At 42.3% G+C, this 12,759-nt stretch overlaps 1 protein-coding gene across 4 annotated transcripts in view; it reads left to right on the forward strand.

The window, feature by feature from the left end:
• GRM1 (glutamate metabotropic receptor 1) overlaps window positions 1-12,759 on the forward strand; it is a 182,314-nt gene that overhangs the window by 156,676 nt on the left and 12,879 nt on the right. For 2 of the 4 annotated variants that reach the window (XM_071806387.1, XM_065835562.2), the window contains exon 9: window positions 10,656-10,740. The exons of the other annotated variants lie outside the window; for them this stretch is intronic. In XM_071806387.1, the coding sequence (XP_071662488.1) occupies window positions 10,656-10,716 (61 nt within the window). In that variant the 3' untranslated portion in view covers window positions 10,717-10,740. The remainder of the gene's footprint in view (window positions 1-10,655; window positions 10,741-12,759) is intronic. 4 annotated transcript variants of the gene reach the window in all.

Raw genomic sequence — 12,759 nt, forward strand, 5'->3', positions numbered from 1 at the left:
ATGGGGCTCCACAACCACAGGGCATTTGGTTCACTGCTACATCCCACCCAGGGCACACCATGGAGAAGCCTGCTTCCTTCACAGTATAGATGGAGAGGTGGCAGCTCCAGTGTGGTTCCCTGGTGCCACAGCTGTCACAGGGGAGACTGGTGGCACCCTAGTCTGGCCCAATTCATCTCCTCATCGCAGCCCTCCCTGCCGTTTGCCTGACTTCTATACCCAGTGTACTCCTTCACCCTTTTCTGAGGTTGCAGTGACTTTTTGGGAAAGCATCTTGTATGCTTACAAAGACAGTTGAAGGTTTTAATGCCGAACATCTCTCTAGCAGCAGTTGGTATGCTTGCTGGCTTTGCTGAGTGATTTACTGGGCTTAGACCATTAATGAATTTGTGGACACATAGTACTGTGACACGTAACAGCTCTTACCCAGTTCTTTCTTGTATGTGACGTGAATTTCCAATAAGAAGATTCAACAAACTCAGTCAAGCTGTTCAATCCCTGTCAGTATATTGATTTAAATGAATATTTAAAACTCCCAGAAGACAGTTATATGTTTCTGAAGGGACTCTTAGAATTGATACTAAAAAATTGGAAAGAAACACAAAATAAGGGTGTCTGGAACTTAACAATCCAATAGCAATCTCTTCTAGTCCTGCTGCAAGGTTGTCCTTTAAATTTGAGCTATGTAATTATATCTAATTTCTCCTCCGTAACCTTGAATTTGCATTTGCTTTAATAGATATGGTGTAGTACTGTCCCATGCACCAAAAAAGCACAGAACAGGTGATAAATAACTCTGAGATGTCACTTTCACACGTACATTCTTTCTAGTTTTTGAAGTTAATACTAAATCATATAGATTTATCAACCAGACATGGCAAATGTATACACCAAATTATATACCAAATTGCATAGCTGTGTATATATGTGCAATAGAACCAGTCTGGAGATAGTTTATTTTTTCCTTCTAATGAGAAATAAGGGGCAAGGTTGCAGAAGTCACTGCAAATTTTCTTTGCAGATTATCCCAGCTAAAGGGAGTCCCAGTACATGCATAACCAACAACATGTCACTCCTGAGGCAAGCAGAAGAGAAGAGGGGACAGATATACAATATGATTGGGATGATTGTCATTAAGTACAGTGGCAGTTTAGGCTTATTCCCCTGGGTTTCCTCCTGTGGCCAGAGGCTGCCCAAGACTACACTTAAGAGAAGCAAATAAGAAAAGCAATGAGGTTCTGCAGTGGCCTCCCAATGTGATCCGTGGGGATAAAACTCCCTCAGAAAAAAAAAAAAATGGTTATATTGAATTAGTTTACTGGGCACAGTACTTGCACCCTGGGCTTCCATCCAGACTTCTGCTGCTTTGTCACCAGTGAGAGCCACATTTTATTTGGATGGTCCCTTTAGGTGAAAGGGCGGTTGTGTAAGGTTTATGTAATTTCCTCCCTTTCTCAGAAGTTCCAAACCTAGGGGTGTTTTGTCACTTTATTTTCATGGATCTTCAGAAATCCACTCTCCCAGGGGATTTTGACAGGACATAAACCCAAGGAACGGTCTCTGAGTGCAGCCTGATTCCTACCAAAGGAATCCTGGAGAGCTTAGCTTCTCTGGAGATGCTGAATCACAAAATGTTGTTTTACTTACAGGCACTGCTGTAGCACCAGGCAGTAATGAATCTCAATACTTAATGTTGCATAGATACACGACTACATCAGGGGGGAGCTTTACAGCTTATGTACCACAATCTCTGCTTCTTGACCAAAAGGAAGCAATCCTTGGGAATGCTAGTATCTTTCTTGGCATAAAACACAGGAATAAAGACAGCACTTGTAATTTAATTTCTTGCTTGAGTGGATGACTTATTACATTTCCTTGTATTTTTATATATTATTTATTATGCTTTTATTTTGAAATGTAGCCATAACAATCTTGTTAGGATGCTACAAAAATCCACCAACTCAGCAGAGCGATACAAAAAATTGTGTTTACATGTAGGTATAAACAAAAGATGTTTATCTGCTTAGCACTGTAATCTCATGTTGTTTTGGTTAGAATTCTCTCTGTCAGAAAAATAAGGAAGAAATCTTCTCCTTTTAAGAATGTCAGATCAATCAATAGGTGTTGAAGACTGCATCCAGGTAACCACCTAAAAACCTTGGTATTTCCCTATATTACACATAGAAGTCAGACTCCAACTCTCATAAGCACGTATTTAGGAAAAAAAGAACAAAAACCAACCCATGTTTAGGGGGTGTGGAAAAACCAACCCATGTTTAGGGGGTGTGGTCTGAAATATCATTTTAAAATGTGTAACAACCATTTACTTATTTAATTCAGCATCTTAAAATGGAAATAGAATTAAGAACTAAAATACAAGTTTCCTAGAGGCTACTTTAAGACTTCTTAAGACATTGCATTTTACCTCCTTCCTGTCCTCAAAGGCGAAATGTTTCAGCTCTGTGCCTCAGTTACTCACCTCCCCTCAGCAGAAGCAAATAAAGCTGTGGCATTTCATGAACACATGATAATTTGTGTACAAATACTTGCTAGAATAAACACAGAAGATATTCTGCAACTGTTTATTCTGCAGGGATCTCTGAGCCATCTTGTGATCTCGTACATCTTCGAGCTAATTTAGAGGTGAACAAAAATGTAAGTACTGAAGGATATCACATGGACCTCTTATATTCTCTAGATAAGGATAAGGCCATAACACAACACAAGCACATCTATATCTAGTTAACACAAGCACATCTATATCTAGTTAATACAGAGGTTTGTTTTTTCCTCAAGTTAAGACGTAGCCTGAAAAATATTCTTGATTCATCCCAGCAATTCATTGCAAAGTTCCTAGTGTGAAATGCAAAACTGCTGCTAATTTATTTAATTCTTTTTCATGCTTAGGGACACACAAGCACATGAGAGCCCAAGAAGAGCACTTCCCTTGCTCAGGGATGCCCCACATAACAAACCACTGTGGGCTGAACTGCAGACACTGCAAACACATGCTGACAGAGCACCTGATTTTTAGAAAGACTCTGTAATGAATAGGCAAATCATAGCCCCAGGGAAAGAAGATGGTCAATCTCTGTTAAGGGCCCTTAGACATGTCTGTTTTTCCACTCTGTTAAAAATTTAATCGTCTGAGCAGGGTTTTACTCTGATTATGCAGTATTAGTTCAGTGTTGTGTTCTGTGCATCATTTAAAAAAAATCTTCAAAGTCCTTGGCGGATGACGCTTACACATACCTTTTTTTTTTTTCACACATTGCTCTTTTCAGTTGATCAGTAAATGTGTTTCAAAGCAAATTTGTCAGGATGATGCCTGCTGTCACCAAGGCACAAAACCTGAACTATGCTGACTTATATCATCATTGTAAATTGAGAATGTTCTCCATGGGTCTTCCCTATCCTTCTTACCAGCAGCAACAGTGTGAATCACTTCTGATAGCACCAGCCCTTGTGAGACCAGAGCCTACACGGATTTGTGCATTATGGTCAGCAGCAGCTGGCTTCTCGTTATTACAGGGACAGAACACACAATAGCCAGGCACCTGCAGAAGCCCATTTTTCCTAAGCTACTCCAGAAGTCAGACACATTCATTTGCAAACACCTGTACTACCTCATATAGCATTTAATGCCATCCTGATTTTTTACGTGCTTCACATTACTTTCACAGAACAGAGAAGATGCACAGACTGGTGCTGATATGATATGTGGCAAAGCAGAGGTTAGTTTCTGGTGCACTGCTTAGTTCAAAATTTGAACTTTGCTAAATGCTTGTCCCACAGATGTTCCTAATGGAGCAACTTTCTTTTTTATCTTTATTTTTGTCTGTGGTGATTTAAGAGTTTGTAAAGCGAACAGTGAGGAATGTCTATCTTCAGCTCCTTCTTGACTGTTTTTTTGGTTTTTGTTTCTTTTGTTTCTTTTTTAACTGGTATTTTTTTTTCTTTCACCTGTTTTCTGATACTACTTTCCATCTGTCCCAAATGTACGGAGTACCATTCACAACCACAGCAGAGATCGGACCATGTTCTCCTCTGTTGTCCCAATTACCTCTGTGCCTCAAGGACTCTGAACGGGCAAAATCAGCATCACCAGATCTTTGTTTGGGACTTCCAGACCCACGTCTGAAAGTCTGGAGAACAGAGTTTTTGACAGACTTACTGTCCACACAGAAGACATCCACTGTCAAGGAGTCACTAATAATCATGGCCAATGACCAGGGTATGTTCTCTGCTATGCCGAAGGAATCTAGGAAGCCACTTTAAGTGTGGGTTGAAAAGGAAAGTATATTTTACTGATAGAATATCTGCCTCCACATTGAAGTTGTTAAAGACTATTTAATTTTGAAATAACAAGTCAGCTAATTCTTCAGAGCATATATGTGCTCTGGCATTCAGCCTCCCACACCTGACAAGCATAGGTTAAAAGGCATTATCACTGTAAACAGAAAACAATTGTGCAGGCTAGAAGTAGTCACACAATTTGTCACTTTAAAGCCCACTTGAAAGCTAAAAGCTCCAGGTTTCTCATTACTGCATTATAGACAATTTACCATTTCAGGCTTACTCTTTCAGTTATCTCTTCTTAAGCTGTTTCCCCTTCTCTGCTCTGTGGTTCTTCTTTTGTGTATGCAGGATGTTGTTTTCTTTCAACCCCATAAAATTAGCCTTACGGGGTGCAGGGCAGGTGCAGCGCAGAGGGTAGAAGGCAAAAAGTGAGTTATGGTCTCCAGAATTGTCCTTGAGCCAGATCTCAAGGTCGGATAAACACGAATATCAGCACCAGAGAACACGTCCCTGCTGCTCCTGGTTTGGGGAACGGGGCAAGACTTGTGCCTTTCAGCAGCAAATCATTAGATTAGCTCAGCTGTGTTGCAGCACCACAGCTGGAGATGTCAAAGCTGATCTTAAATTCTAGAAAAAGAAGTGCCCCCAATCTGATTCTAGCAGTTTCTCGCTAGTAGATGGTTTGCTCGTGTTCGCAGTTTCAGTTTGCTCAGTCTCAGGTACTCCTAGAGAATCACAGGCTCAGTTTAAATGCTGATCTGCAAGACACCTTCTAGCTAGCATTTCCCCTTTTTCTTTACCCAGCACTATGCATCTTTCCTCAGCCTTAGTGTGTATAAAGCCAGGAATGTCTGCTCTTGCTATTTTCTTACTTCAAGTTCTAATTAGTCCTCCCATGTACTTCCACGGATTTTTTTTTTTTTTATGTTGTCTTCTGGACATTTATTTTCATGGCACAAGCTAGATCATTTCAGATGGTTCGGTTCAGCCTGTTTTGGCTGTCTTGCAAGCCTTGCATTCCCAGATTAAATGTTTTTGGGAAATTTGGACTTATTCCATGTTACTGTTTTTTTTTTTTTTTTTTTTGCATCCCAAGGCTCCCCAAACCAGGTAACTAACCAACCAGCAGCAAAATACCCCCAAAAGAATGACAAAAAAACCAAATCCCGGAGTCTGTAAGCTCCCATGGAGGGATTATCTACCTTGAGCAGGCTGACAAGGGGCTACACTTGAAAGCACAGGCAACTGCAAAAAATGCCCAGCAAGCAGATGAAGTGTGGGGATGGTGGTCATCCTGCTGAGCCCAACCGTGGGCTGTGAGGGCTGGGCCAGCTGGAGCTATAACCTGCACTGCTCCAGCTTTCCTGCCCCAGGGACAGGTTAATGCCATCAGAAGGCAGGGATAACCCGGTGGCTCCCTTGGGAGCTTAGCTGTGTCCAGCATGCGCTCACAGGATGCAGGGGGAGCTTGCGTGTGGACAGTATAGGGTCCCATGGGGCGTGGAGTGTGGCCCCAGAGAACTCTGTACTCCTTAGTTATTAAGCAGTCCTTCCTCTACTTCCTTGTATTCTCTGAAACCTAAGTTACACACATTTCTTAATCCTTAGGATTATATAAATTATCTCAAAAATCTCTCCTGCCACTCTCCTGGACAGCCAAGAGATTTGCCTGCAGCTACTTTAAGCTATCATAGCCTGTAAATCTAGAAAAGCTTTAAGCTACCCTAAACCAGAAATGATGCCCAAAGCCTTCTTTTACCCTGTGCTGTCCCTTCACTTATGCAGGGACAGGAGTTTGGATAATCATGCCGTGAACCAGAAACCGATAGGAAACCGATAGTGTTTTCTTTCCCTTTATTTTTCTGGTTTAGCTGTGACCCAGATTAGTTGTCCCTGTCATTCCCTGCCAGCTGGCTGAGCAATGGCACTGAGGGTTGTGTGGGGACAAGGAATGGGTGGAGTGGCAGGACGGAGCAGCCAACACTCCCCTGGGCACACAGCTGGCTCTTGCTGGCTCATAGTGACCTGAGCTGCAGGCCTCAGCTCTGTCTCCACCATGCAGCTCAGCACTGGGTCTTTCAGGGCATCCTGCTGGGACTATGTTCTCCTTGGTGACTGTGACCCTTCTGCCTTCTTTGGCAGATGCTCACACTTCAACAGATACGGTGTGTTGTGAAATACCTCCTGCTCTGCAGCTCTTCATGGGTGATAATTATTTGTATGTCTCATACTGCCTGGCAAGGGTGAATGACCCTATAACTTCCCTCCTACTTGCTTGTTGTACTCCACAGCTCCTAGCAATTTATTTCTGTCCAAAAGCTGCCACCACACCATTGATTAGCATAATTAAGTTAACTCTCAGACCAATTATTTCCAACCATCACTTAATTTGCCTTGTGTTTTAGAAACGAATTTGTACTAAAAACCTGTCCATCTTCCCAACTTCATCTATTGGTTTAATGAAATATATTGCAGAAATCTTCTATCAGATCCTGGCTGATAGAAAAGATATTGAAAATTCAGCTCCTTCTCCTTCAGGAAAGGGACATGGCCTTCCTTCTTTTATGTAGATATCTTGATCCTGCCATGACAACCACACATGAAACATGACCTTTCAAGGACACAAACATGAGAAGATGGAGATGCTGCTGCCTTGGAAGATGCTAGAGAGGCAAGAGGATTTGGGAGGAACATTTATTTGAGCACTTTACTGCTCTTATTCTCTATACAAAGTGTGTTTACCCCCACAGTCACCTTGCAGGTTGGTTGGGGGGGTGAAAAGCAGGCTAGAAGGTTTGTGGCTTTGCTGAGCTGTCCCTTGGGAGTGGGGAGGGTAGTCAGTCTGAGTGCTGGAGCAGGAACTACTCTAGGATGTGATGGCAGTGTGCCCAGGGCACAAGCCTTCTCCTTTCCCATATGAAAGCTAGGGGTTATGCATAAGTTCTTAAAAACTAGGGAATAATTCAGGACTTCCACTGTAAGTACCAGCATGATGCCATCACCACTTCTCTTGAATTTCCTCCCTGCCTTGCTTTCTTCCTTATTTTATTGATGGTCAGTTGTTTCAGATTAGATTGTATAAAACCTGGGGCTGTGCTTTTCTGTATGTTTTCAACTGTGGGAAAAGTGAAAGCTTTTCTTACAGCTTGGACAGCATCTAGTGTGGAGGATCTCTGACTGTGGCTTCAGATGGTAGGTAACACAGTGTCCTGTGCTTCAGTTATCTTGGATGCCAGACAGAGTCATTCAATTTGTGTCTGTTTGGGGAGTCTGGATGAGCAGAGAGAGTAATTCTAGATCAAAAGGTGAATGTTTCTTGTTTCATAGCTGTCCAGATATAAAGCATTACAGATAGCAATTTACACTTTCCTACAACCCTGACACAGCTGTTTGCCTCATAGGATGATTCATTTACACTTAAGAGAAAAAATAGTGGCAAGAGTGACTCTTCCCTCAGATCCTTTATGTTCCTTGCTGCAGATTTCAACAGGCCTGTTACCTACCCTGAGTGCTGAACGACTGGCTAGAGGCATTTTTCTGCTTCAAAGGACATAAAGTAAAGCAATTAATCCACTTCCTTCAGAACCCTCTGCACTGCCACCCTGCTTCCTCTGCCAGACTCCCAGTCACTGCACCCAGGGGCTCGTTAGAAAGCGGTTCAGACACTTTCATGATGGTATGCCAACTCCTCGTTCAAACACACAGAAGAACCATCCTGCCTCTGGGCTCAGGATACAAATAACCATCTTTAACTCTGCAGGAATTACCCTTGAGAAGACTGCCTCAAAAACGACCCATTAATCCTTATGTTGTAAAGATGGGCAGGCTATCTAATTTTTTGGTAACCAGACAAATAAATGTGAAGTTCCATCACTGCCTGTGAGGCTGCGAAGAAGAAGAGAGTACACATTGTCATAATTAAGAATAGAAGGAAAAAAGTGAGGTACAAAGATCTGAGCACTAATCCTGGTCAGGGCTCTGTAGTATTAGCACACACTACTAGTAAGACAAAGCAAGCTTACAAGGATACTTCAAATTTAATGCTTCAAAGGCATTTATTATTATTTACGCAGCTGACAATTATTTGATAATTGAAAAATACACTGAAGTATAATTAACACATACACTACACTCCCCATCACACTATAAATCCAAAAGTCGCTGTGAAACCAAATCCAAATTTTATGGAAGCATGAACCTTGAGATTTAGAGCTGATTTCTAGAGTATGCATGCTGTGTATCACCACACGAGGTTCCCCCTTGACCTTGACCAAAAGGCAGACCACTGCTTTGATGGAGCTTGGCAGTATTCTAAGAACAGCCTCCCACAGAATGCAAACCTGGTGAGCCATTTGGGAGTTGCATGCTGTATTACATGTAATATCTGTGTTTGATTCTGGCTGAGGAGCACAACTACAGACACAGTAGGAAAAGAGTTCACTGTGTTTTGAACATGTTAGGAAGCATTTTGGACTGCCTGGGAAAGCAGGCTTCTATCTTCCTTTCATGTAGTAGGATTTCATAACAAGACCTACAGATGCCCAAAGCTTGTAGACCAAAGTGCTCTGAACTGACTCCAGGGCTATATCTGAATAAGAAAAAACACAGGGGAGGGAAAGAAGGGGTGCAACTAAGTAAGCCAGAAGCAACAGCAGACTGCAGTAGCTGAGGGACAATAGCTGGTAAATCCTGTTGACTCAGAAAGACCCAGGTCCCAAGCAGTGCTCTGAAACAAAAGTCTTCCACCTTTTGCAGGGTCCCTGAGCAAGGCTCTCCATGGCTGTGAGCCCTCTGTTATTTATATAGCCCTGCATGTGCATGAAATACATTTAGAACTGGATTTTTCTCTCAGATAATCAACTGCATGTTGCTACTTGTTTTGTAAAATTAGCTCCTGTGACTGAATAAACTACTAATTTCTGACTTTTAACAAAGCAAGCACAGAAAGTAGAAAGCTCTTGTTCTGTCAATAGATGAAGAAAGCTGGAGGTCTGTAGAAATGTTGCATTTTTTGTTTAATCAGAAGCTTAATAATCTCTAACTTCAATAAGGTATAGGAGAGACGGTGGTAGCTAGGTTCCTAATTATGACTGCCTTTAACTTGTCAGATCTCAGAGATCTCATTGCATCTGGTAAAGCATTTAATTATTCTAGAAACTTCAAAGTGAGTAGGTTTGCAAAATTGCTCAGCAGTGTGTCTTATTTGTGTTTTATTCATAATAGTTCAGAAGTCATCTCAAGGCATCTACCTCTCCAAAAAGGGTATGCATGTATTCTGTGTACATCATGCTGTGCTCCTGTGCTTCAGTATGTGGTGAGAAAAATGGCTTGTGTGGCTCATTAGCAGCTGTACTGAATACGTTGCACATGAACATACCACCCATGAATCTGTTGTTTTGAGGTAAATGGAAGTCTGGCAAGCATGTACTATGATTGTTCATTTGATGGGAGAAAATGCTGAATTTTGATCTCCACTTTATTTGCAATACAATGACAATATTTTCTTTTTGCAGAAATTCATTGATACATTCCATGTGCAAAAATACCTGAGATTTTTTTCAAAGCACGCGTGTGTATTTATATGTTTTTACTGATATTGGGAAGGACAAATGACAGTTTTCATTCACTCGACAGGGTAACGAAGAGGAGAAAAATGAAGTGGAAATTGTCTTGTATTTGTGGCCAAAACTGCAATCTGCGGTTCCTTTTGGAATTTCCATTGCAGATAGAGACTAGAGTCTAGTAGACTCTTCATTTTGCATCTACCTCAATATGGCAAATGTCACCAGAATGAAAAAGAAGCACATGCAGTGAAATCACATGTAATGAAAGCTAGTGACTATTCAGGTAGAGCTAAAAACTGAAAAAAAATGAAACATATAGGAAAGCAGATTATGGGAATAAGAGACACAGGGAAAAAACAGGAGCTGTGTAGATATTAAAAACTCCACCCACAAAACCTTTTGGTGATGCTTTTGTAAGTAAGATGTGAAAGGCAATTGTTCCTTTTTCATCATTTCACCCTGTGTTGAGAATACCAGGGGAGAAGTGACACTGACAGCTAAATGCATAGCAGCCCTTGCCATCTGGTATGTAAAGTGCATCAGGGCTCAGCTGGGGAAGCAGGGACAGCCCACCTTGAGAACCTATTTTAAATAAAACCAAGCTGGAGCCAAGGAGAAGCCTGTGTGAAAGTTGAGATGACCGGCCCAATGAGTCAGAGGAGAAAAAATGGGAAAGCCCACAGTGCCCCTAAGGCATAGGTGAGGGACAGGCACCCTATTGAGTGGTATAGCCACCATGTGTGCACATGTGTATAACCACTCACTGGGTGTCTTTTTCTTTTCAATCTTCAGGAAGAGGCAGCCAGAATTCTCGCCCACCAGCCAGTGTCCGTCGGCACATGTGCAGCTTTGAAAAATCCCACACTGCAGTGAATGTGTAAGAGAAGCTGCATGACAAAGAGTGGTTTTACCCCTTGCTTTCTCTTTCTCATTGGTTTATCATGTCTAATGATGGGACAAATGTGGTGCATGCCATTAAAGATGGGAAATTTGCTTATGTCCCCTGTTTTGCACAATGCCTTAATCTCATTGTCCAGATGTGATGAAGAGGACACTGAATATTTTTTTGCAGCTTTTATTTTCTTAAAGCCTTCAATTTTATTTGTAAATGCCTACAACTTTGCAAATACATCCTTTTTGTACTAATTTTATCTTCTTTTTTCCATTTAGCCAACTTTTTTTTTTCTTTTTTACAGTTTTGCATGGAGATGACATTATCCTGTGTGCTTTAAACAACCATCTAGAGGCTGTCTCATGGCAAGACACCTTTGCTGAGCACAGCTCTTGCTGACTGTGCTTGTTAGTGAACTGCTGCTGCAGAGCCAGCAGAGGGAACACAAAAAACATTGGTTTGGTGGGATTCGCAGAACAGGGAAATAATGAGCAGTCACATGTAAACAAAACCAGCAGAATCTGACCTAGGAACAAAGAGCTGCCCTTTGAACAATAGCAGAGAAAATTTCCCTGTTATAATTTCTGAAAGATGTTCAGATTCTGCGTATTCTGCATTTAGTGAACAATAGCAAATTTCAGCTCTTCAGAAAAAAAGAAGTGCAAATACTGCCCTCTCTGAGCAAACACAAACCCGATGGAGAAAACATGCTAACTGTTGCAGAAACAGAAAGGCCTCGCCTCAGTTCTTCCAGAACAGATTTAAGCTCGTTTCCATCTGACAAACTGCAGATGTGAAACAGTCCTGCTCCCTGCCCCAGGGAAGGTTGTGCAGTGACTGAGTGGAGAACTGCCTGTGATCCACTGACACAGCATTTTGAGCAGCCGTCTCTGTATGGCCAGAGATGCTGCTCAGCTCCTCTAATCAGCAACAAAGCGGTCTAGCTCTGTACATACCTCTGACAGTCTATGCTATTTGTCAACAGGTAGCACTGATATTAACTCAATCAAATCTGCCCCTCTGATTTGCAGATCAGAACAAATACATACGATGCATCTTATATTTGGAGCAATAGTGGTGGTTTTCCAGGGCCTGTGCAGCAATGAGATTTGCAACCCTGAAAGGCCAATTTTACAAAGCCAGTGTAAGGAGCAGTACAGTTTGTTATTAGCTTCCACTCTGACAACAATACTCCCTGCTTTTCTGATCTGGAACAAATGCTGCAGATTCGCAGGGCACAGATTGCCAATTGTCTGTCTGGAAAGACTGATGATGCAACGGGACTCCAGCACAGATATACCATAAGAAGGTAAAGAAAGGTGAATGCAACAACAGATTATTTTCAAAAAGCTTGGGCACAAACTGTAAAACTCCTGAGCACAGGGAAGGCTGAAGCTCCTACTTTTTGCATGACAGTGCTTGGGATTTTTTTTTCATTTTGGAAAAAAAAATCCTTACCTACATGAGCTCCTGAGAAACACCTCTGGTGGGACTCCCACCAGTCAATAGGACTTCAAATGCTTGTGGCAGTTGCACAGATAAGGAAGGCTTTAAAAAGCAACAGAGCTTTTCAGACCCACTGAGCATGAAGCTTGCTATTTTGGCTTCTCCCCCCTGTCCCTGGTCCGCAGGCTTCTCCCTCCAGCCAGGGCTGATGCTTTCAGAGGCCGGGCAGTGCTGCACTGTGGCCAGGGCAAGGGCACGTCCTCCATCAGCAACCGACTGCCTCAGCTCCCTGTGGCCACGCAGCCCAGGCTGAGCAGTGGCATGTGTCCATCATTTCACCAGATGCCCAATACCACTGCTTGGCCTCATGCCTGAGCCTCGGTCACCAGAACTGCAGCAGTTTGTGAGTCTGGATCTTCCTGGGGAAGCCGTGCTTTGCTCCCCCAAGATGCTAGAAATCCCTACAGGTGCTATGATTTCCCTTGCCTTCCAGTTCCAAGTAAAAAGATGTAAGGACTTGAAACACTCTTTTGTTTTGATATACACAATACTTAGAAT

The sequence above is a fragment of the Patagioenas fasciata genome, chromosome 3 (assembly GCF_037038585.1).
Source record: "Patagioenas fasciata isolate bPatFas1 chromosome 3, bPatFas1.hap1, whole genome shotgun sequence".
NCBI classification, from domain to species: Eukaryota; Metazoa; Chordata; class Aves; order Columbiformes; family Columbidae; genus Patagioenas; species Patagioenas fasciata.